The sequence below is a fragment of the Buceros rhinoceros genome, unplaced genomic scaffold, assembly GCF_000710305.1.
Source record: "Buceros rhinoceros silvestris isolate BGI_N320 unplaced genomic scaffold, ASM71030v1 scaffold13145, whole genome shotgun sequence".
Lineage (NCBI taxonomy): Eukaryota > Metazoa > Chordata > Aves > Bucerotiformes > Bucerotidae > Buceros > Buceros rhinoceros.
In genome coordinates, this window is record NW_010411217.1 from 6,349 (window position 1) to 15,152 (window position 8,804).

At 39.2% G+C, this 8,804-nt stretch overlaps 1 protein-coding gene across 1 annotated transcript; it reads left to right on the forward strand.

The window, feature by feature from the left end:
- Positions 1-1,033: 1,033 nt before the first annotated feature.
- Positions 1,034-7,133, forward strand: LOC104493275 (klotho-like; the record flags this gene model as incomplete). Its single annotated transcript, XM_010135927.1, has 3 exons — positions 1,034-1,069; positions 1,803-2,313; positions 6,915-7,133. Coding segments are annotated over exons 1-3 (766 nt in total), but the record flags the coding sequence as incomplete, so codon positions are not given.
- Between the last annotated feature and the right edge of the window lie 1,671 nt (positions 7,134-8,804).

An 8,804-nucleotide genomic window follows, 5' to 3' on the forward strand; every position in this document is an offset into this window, starting at 1 on the left:
AAGGCGGCAGGTTTCTCTATAGGGGCAGCTGAACTGAGCCTTGATCATTGATCTGACCAGGAATTGTCCTTCACTTCTAGGTTTTTTTCCTCCCATCAGTGGGAATTAGAACTCTGCAAGAACAGTAGATTGTTAGAATTCATTATTTTTTCCTGGGTAATTAACAATGTCTGTGTCAAAAAGTATTAATGATCTTATTTGGTTAACGTTCCTAGTAATGCTGGCAACTGGAAATCATTCTGATTCAAAGCCCAAATGGTAGGAGTGTATGAAAAGAAAACTGTGAACCACAGCTGAAAATAAATGATAAAATTGCCAACATACCAACTACATAGAGTGGAATTAAAAGGCTTTCTATATGGCTTGCATTCAAGGGAGGGCTAAAAATGCTTGTGACATTTTGTTTAATAATCTGTCATATATATTCATCACTCCTGTGACTGTATGTCAAGAATGGAGGTTTCTGTCATTACAGCACGTATGAACAAATACTAACTGGTAAGTCTCAAAATAGAAATGTAAACTAGGAATAGTTATTAGGGTAGGCTTTATTCTAATGAATGGATCTCATATTTTTTACCTTTTTATCAATGACATAGAAAAAAGCATTACAATTTCTACTACTGTGTAGATGACAAAAAGATGGGATGTTGATTCTTTAGAGCAGTCAAATTCCTTTAATAAGCTAGGTGCAAAGAAAAAATGTGTTTTAGATGGTGAAGGGCTCTGGAGATACGGTAGTTTACATGAGCATATGTTTACAGTGTAATGCTGTGGCCACATAAACAGAAGTAGTGTATCAAATTGTCTCTGGTTTTGCTGCTGGCAGGACTACCAGTGGCATGTTATGTCCAATTCTGCTTCTGCAGTTTAAGACAGATGATGAAAAATTGGAAGAGAATCAGAGGAGAGCAGCGAGAATGGTTAGAGAGCTTAGAGCAATGCCTGATGATAATGCAACGCTCCAGGAACTTAATCTATTTAGCTTTCAAGGGGAACATCAAGAGACTGTTTCAACTGACTCAGTAAGATCATGGGGAAGAAATTTGGAAGAAAAGATATCGTCACAGTAACAGATAGAATTATACCAAGACAAGTGGTTGAAATCTGATACTAGAGGTAAATAGCAAATATTAATAAAACAAATTACATTGAATTATTGGAATAATTTTTCAGGATCTTTGATGAATTCTTTTTTACCAGACTTTTTAAAATCCACATTGGTAGTTTTCTCTGTACTGAGTGGTCTGGTTTAAAGAGAAATATGTTAAAGAGAAATAAGTTAATACAAGACAATAATTGTTTAATAATCAATACAAGACAATAATTGTCTTGTATTGTTTGAGAGATCTGGGCAGTTCTTAAGAATAGACCTTCCCTCTTTATATATCTGCAAATCTACAGATAAAGTGATGTTCCTGTAATGAAAACATGCTTTGAAACTTGTTTACTTACATGAATTTTCATTTTTGTAAATACTGAAAGAATGTCTGAGATCAACAATAAAAGTTAATAGAGGTGTCTACCTAAAAGTGTGTTCAGTGCCTGAAATAGTATCATCTCATGGAAAACTGAGATGCTGTTTTCCCCACTCACAAGCAATCTCTAGTTGATATATGGTATTAATATAGTATTAAAGGACAGTTAACTTAGGAGTTGTAAACTGCTGATGAATGAATAAGGCTGGACCCTCAAATGCCGTGTTTATGTGGTTACCATGTGACACTGGATGACAGTTTTTGAGACTGTGTTACTTAAACTGGATTTTCAGGTGCATTAATTACAGTCTTTCTTTTCAACAGGCCCATGCTAAAGTCTGGCATCTCTACAATGAGCATTTTCGTCCAACTCAAAGAGGAAAAGTGTCCATTGCCCTTAGCTCCCACTGGATAAGACCTCAACATATGACTGAGAAAAACATAAAAGAATGTCAAAAATCCCTTGATTTCGTTCTCGGATGGTTTGCTAAGCCTATATTTATTGATGGTGACTATCCAGAGAGCATGAAGAGCAACCTCTCATCTCTGTTGCCTGAATTCACCGAAGTTGAGAAGAAGTATATCAAGGGAACAGCAGACTTTTTTGCTCTTTCTTTTGGAGCTACCCTGAGCTTCCAGCTCTTGGACTCTCACATGAAATTCCAGCAGTTGGAATCAATAAGCCTGAGGCAGCTCCTTTACTGGATCAGCACTGAATATAACAACCCCCAAATATTCATTGTGGAGAACAGCTGGTTTGTTTCTGGTAGCACCAAGAGAGATGATGCCAAATATATTTACTATCTCAAAAAGTTCATTATGGAAACTTTAAAAGGTAGGACAGGGGTTGTATTAATATATGCTTGACAAAACATAATGCAAAACAGCCAACAGAAGCATGTTAAAGAACTAGGCTGAAAACTAATTTTTTGTTAACATTTGTTAACATTCATCTTGTGAAATGGGGCTCCAAATCCCTTTCCTAGGTTTGTTCTTTTCAGCTCTTGAAGACCCTCAGTATTTGTAGGTAGTTTGATGCAGCTCTGTTGGAGGTCAGTAGGAGAATTTCTGCTGTGTTTGGTGGACAGAAGTGGAAAATGTGTGAACTAATGGACTTAGGGACTAATGGACTCAATGGACTTAGGGAAATTTCCTGTTATTTGTTGGTAGTTGTTTTCCATATCTTAGATGTATGAATGCATATGTACGACGTGTAAGCACGTATATGTGGGAAGGTACATACTATGCGGTAGGAGTTCCTCTGAAGAAAACATCATGCTGGAAGAACACATTTTTAAATGAAAAAATGGAACCTTTTCATTCTGCATCTCAGTGTTGCCGTTGTGCAAATTTTACATTAGTACAGCTCTGGACATCAATCACAATAACCTGAATTTACATCAGTTTAAAGGGAATTGTATGCTAGAGCTTATATGATCTAAGTTATTTAAATTGTTGACCAGTTACTTTTTCCAAACAAAGGAAAAGTTGTTTTCCAAACAAGGAAAAGAAATACACTACCTTCTATAAGAGTTGTTTTCTGTTTTCCCATTTCCTTGTGGCAAAACAAATTCTTTCAATCCTAGTAGTCACCAGTAAGTTGCTGGGGTTCCCATTTCCACTTTCATTGTCTTTTAATGTCTTAATTTACCATATAATAATTAATTTACTTCTCTACAGTTTAATGTTCTGATTTTAAAATCAGTATCATTGTAGCTTTTAGTTCAGACAAGATAGCCATTGTGTTACATTGCCATTTTCATACGGGGTTGAGCAAAACTGGCTTTCATTTTATTCTCAGCACTCATGAAGATGCAGAGGATGCCCACATTTGTTTCATTTGCTATTCCAGGAGCCTAATTATTGCAGATAAATTAAAAGGTGAATAAGTACATGAGACGGTGCATCCAAAATGGGAAGAGTGGAATGCAGTTACTAAATGTTGCAAGTAAATTATTACTAGTTTGCCTGTGGTCAGATGAAGAGCTCATCTTCATGAAGAAATCGTATTTCCTGTCGCCTGTATTTCTGCTTAGTCTGTAAATTGCTGGACATACATACATGGATCTGCCTTTTAATTACAGCTGGCTGGAATTAATCTCAACTTACAGGGTTTCTTTCCTTTTAATGTGCCACTCAGTAAGTAATAATAACATCAGCAACAACAGTATGATGGTCTTGTCATATTAACTTAAGAGTACTAGCACTTGGCTAAACTTTTTACAGGAGAAGAAAAAAGGAGAAACAGACAAGATCTGCAGGAGGGACTTGAGCATCATTATGGTGAAAATTCCTGCACCCAAATCTTGTGTTGTTAGAATCTGCAAAATCCGATGTAAACACCAAGGTTTTCTATGCAATACCTAGGGGATTTTAGTTGGGAAAGATCTGCAAAAAACATCATGTGAACTGTTTACCATGAGATTCACTCCAGCAGTCATGGGGCAATAAAATACCACTGGAGCTAGAGCACCATGGATAGAAGAAGCAAGGATAGTTAATTTAGACCCAGGGCCACATAAAGGTGTTTTTGTTGTTTCCTAGATCTGGCCAGTATCTTTGCCTGATTGTGTATATTCATTGGGTCAGACAAAACTGCTTATTTCTGTAGCTACGTTAACAAGTTAAGTGCAGCCATCAGAGAAAGCCTGTAGAGTAAAAAGAGTTGGCGTTGAGGGCCTGGTGTCCACACTGTGTGCATTCCTGAAGCCCATTTCTGGATTAATTTCACCCCAGAGGAACCCAGGTCATGTATCTTTAGACCAGTCTGTCATGTGAACAGAAGTGTGGTGAGGGAGATTTGCTCTAAAGTGTGCTCCTGATTTCAGCTGAAGTGTTGATGTAGATGTCCATTTTCACACTGCGTGCAGTAGACAAGCACTGTAATTTTTTTTTTTTTGGGGGGGTGGATGGTGCTCTGGGAAAGGGTCTATTTACTTGGGATTCACAGCCCTAAGTCCTTGTACTGTTATTGATCTTTCTTTTTCTTCCCCCCCCCGAATACAATTTAGGGATGAATAGATAAAATAGAGCTTTATAGAGTAAAAGTAGTTAAATATTAATTAGAGCTGCTAATTGGTGGGAGATGTTTTCTCACATGGGTGGGTATCTAACCACTTACCCTAGGGTCATATTCAGTTCCCTTTTCTGTCTCCAGTGCAACAAATGTATTGATTGTTCCTTGTAAAGTGGAGCATGTTGACCAGGAGGGGAGGCAAGCTCCCCTGTGCCATGGTGAATAGCGAAGGGGTTAGGTCATTATCTGGGGAGTTAGCAGGTGTGAATTCAAAGAGTCTTAAGGAGAATGGGAACAACCAGGCCCCTGACAGGTCAGGACCGAGCTATTCTCAGGAATGTCCAGAGGCAAAACATAGATCCCTGGGTACCTTCCACATGGAAGCAGGTTCTGCAGGCTTCACACACCTCACCTTCATGCCCTGGGGCTGGACAGCACCTGAATAGATGGTTTTAAGGTTCTCTATTTGATGCTTAGAGTTCTGCCATGTTTCCTTGGACTATTTCTATACTAGTGAGCTAAACAGAGTGTGAGCTGTACTGCTGTTTAATTTTTATCCCAGTTCTGGCAGAGCAGTGGCCTGCACAGTAGCACACTTCTAGGCATGCTGTGGGGGATTGCTCAGGTCAGGGGTTATTTCCAGTAGGTAGTATGGACAAGACCACTCAGTTTAGAAGCAAGGACAGTTTAAGTTTCAGTCAGCCTGGCTTGCAGACCAACAGACATTTAAAAAAGAGGGGTGATATACAAAAGAAAAAGAAAAAAAAAGACAATTTTCGTTGTGTTTTTTCAGTAACCTGCAATCCATGTAGGCTACTGTGTTTGAGACTTACAAACTTTTTGGAACGTCCAAGAGTTTTTCAAGTTGCTCCTTTCATAGGTGACACATGCCATAAGTGACAAGTTAATACATTTTTTGAGAAGGATTTGAGGGGATTTTTTGTGAGGTGCTCAGGAAGTATGGGAATCCTGTGTGATGACTTACAGAAGGGATGAAATGCTATTCAAAGAGAAATTCTCACTGAGACTGATTCACAAAGTGGACCTGTATGGGCTTTGACTTGGCTGGTATGGCAGATGTCATCGTGGATATATGCAGAGATTAGAAAACTACTGGCATTTGCCAAACACAAAAAAATGATGCCTTTAGGAGGAGAAATATTGCATTTCCGTAGACATTTTCTCATGACTTCTGATAGATACCGAGCCGAATTCATAGCTTATTTAACTGCAGTTCATTTAGTTGGTTCAAACTGGGTTTCAATCAAGAATCCATGGAGTCCTTCAAGAATCCACAGGGTCCTTCATAACTCGTTGTAATGAGGTACATTAAAAAAAAACCCAGGAAATGAGGATCTGGATATGCTGGTTGCTTGAAATAACACTTTCCATGTTACTAGGCTGGAAAATAGTCAGTCAGTGCCCAGTTTGGATTAACAGAAGATGGTGAGTAATAGAGGTAAACTCTGCTGGCTACTACTTGAGCCAATCTTGAGTTTAAAATAATGTTTAAGAATGTGCTTAAATGCATTGCTGAGTTAGGGTGGGTCTAATTATGTAATTAAAGTAAGCACACTCCTTTTTGCTTTCCTGAAGCTGAGCCTTGCCCAGGAACATTTTGCTGAATTTCATTGTTTAATACAAGTAAAAGTATAATTTAGAATCTTAAAGTAAAACTGTAATGCTGGCAAATAACACTAGACTCTGATAATAACCTTCACAGTGCATGATGATTCTTAAAAGTCAGACAGTTGACCTAGAACACATGCATATATTTAGAAACTCTTAAATATTTAAGCTGGAAAATGCTATGCCATAAAAGATGTAAAGAAACAGACTTATAAAATAAAAAGTATCTTCCTGCATTGTCGCTTCTACTTAAAATCTGTGGTAATAAAAATACATCAGAACACTGAAAGTGTTGTCAGGGTTTTCTCAATATGTATTTGTTGTGGAGGGGAAGGAGAAAAAAGAGTGTAACTTCTATTTGCATACAGGGTAGTGCTGCATCAGTGGCACTTGAGTGAGCTGCAGTCCGTGCTTATCAGAGTGCAGTGCAGTGCAGTTACTGGCACGGTTGCTGCAAATTGTTCAAGCGTAGTGTGCTCTGCTCCGAGGCTGGGGTTTGGCAGGCCTGATTAGCAGCTCTGCCCAAAACACTGCTGCACTGCTGCTCTTTCTACATCTGGCTTGTTTAAAGCCAAGCCAGGGACCTCTACTTACTGCCTTGCACAGTGCAGCCATGACCTGGGAGCTCCCTGAAACATCTTCCCTGAATGGGCTTTGAGGCAGATCCTGAGATACTTACCTGACCTACTAGATTATTTCTTACACACAAATACCGCAAACATTTCTGATACGGTGTAATCTACAGAGGAAAAATGAGCACTGTGATAAGTTTGGTTATGTTCTTTCCTCAGCCATCCGATATGACGGAGTGAATGTGTTTGGCTACACAGTCTGGTCCCTCCTGGATGGCTTTGAATGGCACAGGGGATACAGCATTCGACGTGGATTGTTCTATGTTGATTTTCAAAGCCACGACAAGAAGTTGATGCCGAAATCTTCTGTCTTGTTCTATCAAAAGCTGATAGAAAAAAACGGCTTCCCCCCTTTGCCTGAAACCCAGCCTATAGAAGGTATTTTTCCCTGTGGCTTTGCCTGGGGAATTGTTGACAACTACCCCACCTTTGCCTGAAAACCAGCCTATAGAAGGTATTTTTCCCTGTGGCTTTGCCTGGGGAATTGTTGACAACTACATTCAGGTGAGTCTGATGATAAAGCCGACAGGCTGCCCAGCCAGATCCATGCACAAGTTCATATGGATAAATTTGTTGGATAGAGTGTCTTTGCCAATATATATTACCACAGTGCTGCAAGGAGATGGGTACAAGGCTTTTGTGCCAAACACGGTGTCTTTCAGTCTTCACTAGATTTTCTGCGTATAACCAAGGGGATCCAGGCAGATTGAGATACGATAAACAACATTTTAAAAAAACATACAGAAATTGAAAAGGGTCTGATGATCATCTTGCCTGGACATGTTATGTGATCAGTTACTGCAAGTCGGTCCTTTTCAAAAGGAAGTTGATAAGATCTGCTAAAGAGTGTTTCCAAATGTCCTAGTCTATCAAATGGGAAGTATTACTGCTTTTTCATGTCCATAATTTTAATTTGTAATATATTTGTCTGCTGTGATAATATGTGCTTTAGAAAACTTCCTGAAAGCTCTTAAAACTCCAGTGGCATATATATCCTGGTATTGTTGTTCAAGGGCTTTTGTGTTTAAAAAAAAAAAAAATTAGGTTTAGATGAGATTTCTGTGTTCCTTCTTTGTCATTTCCTTTAGTATTGTGACTGACAGAGGCCTGCAGTGCCCCTGGATAGCACCTAGCTAGATCATGGATCCAGTTTATAGCTCCTGCTCTTTATTTCAGCTAAATCTGACACTTGTGGAGAATCTTCCAAATTTTCAGCCTTCATAGCATGAGGAAAAACTGTAGCGTAGTTATGGTCTCTAGCAGTTTGGCTCTGTAATTCTCAGATGCTGTTCTGGCTTGCAGGGCTTCTATAACTACAGTAAAGAGGTGTAGTTAAACTCAACGCTGAGGCTTGATCCAAGAAAATAAATTTCAATTTAGATTTTCCACAGAGACAGACTCTTTCTAAAAGCTGGAGTATAGGGGGCTTGTTTGTTTTTTCTCACTCCAAAAGTAGCAGCCGACTTTTTCTCCGGAAAAATACTGCAGTCTCCTTACCTGGTACACTGATTTCCAAGAAAATTCAACAGTCATTATCCTGCTAGCTCCCAGGCAGATTAGAGATTGGAGATGTAATTGCTGCCTTTGGGATCGATAACAGCTGTAAGGTTGTGGAGGCGGTCAGCCTAAGACAGTTTAAAAATCCCTCCCATCCTCAAAACCTTCAAAGCTGCAGTTTCAAAAGGCAATTCAAACATTTTGTGCTATAAGGCCTAGGTAGTGTGATTTGTAGATGCATCATAGTGGAAAAACTCTTTTGACAGCGTTCCCACAGTATTAGTGGCAATGCATGCTTTAGTAATCTACAAGGGACAATTCTCCAGAAAAGCAATTTCCCTCAGACATGCTGGTTTTTATTACCTTCTTCTATAAGCACAGTACTGACCTCTCCGGAGAAAACAGCAACTGATTTTCATCAGCTTCTTTATACAGTCTGCAGAGCCTCAGATGCAAGCTGAACACTGGTTGTAGGCTGACACCTGCTTTTCAAACAGAGGGCAGGACAAGGAAATCTGAACTCAGGGGGAAACGACGCACAAAAGGAAAAAA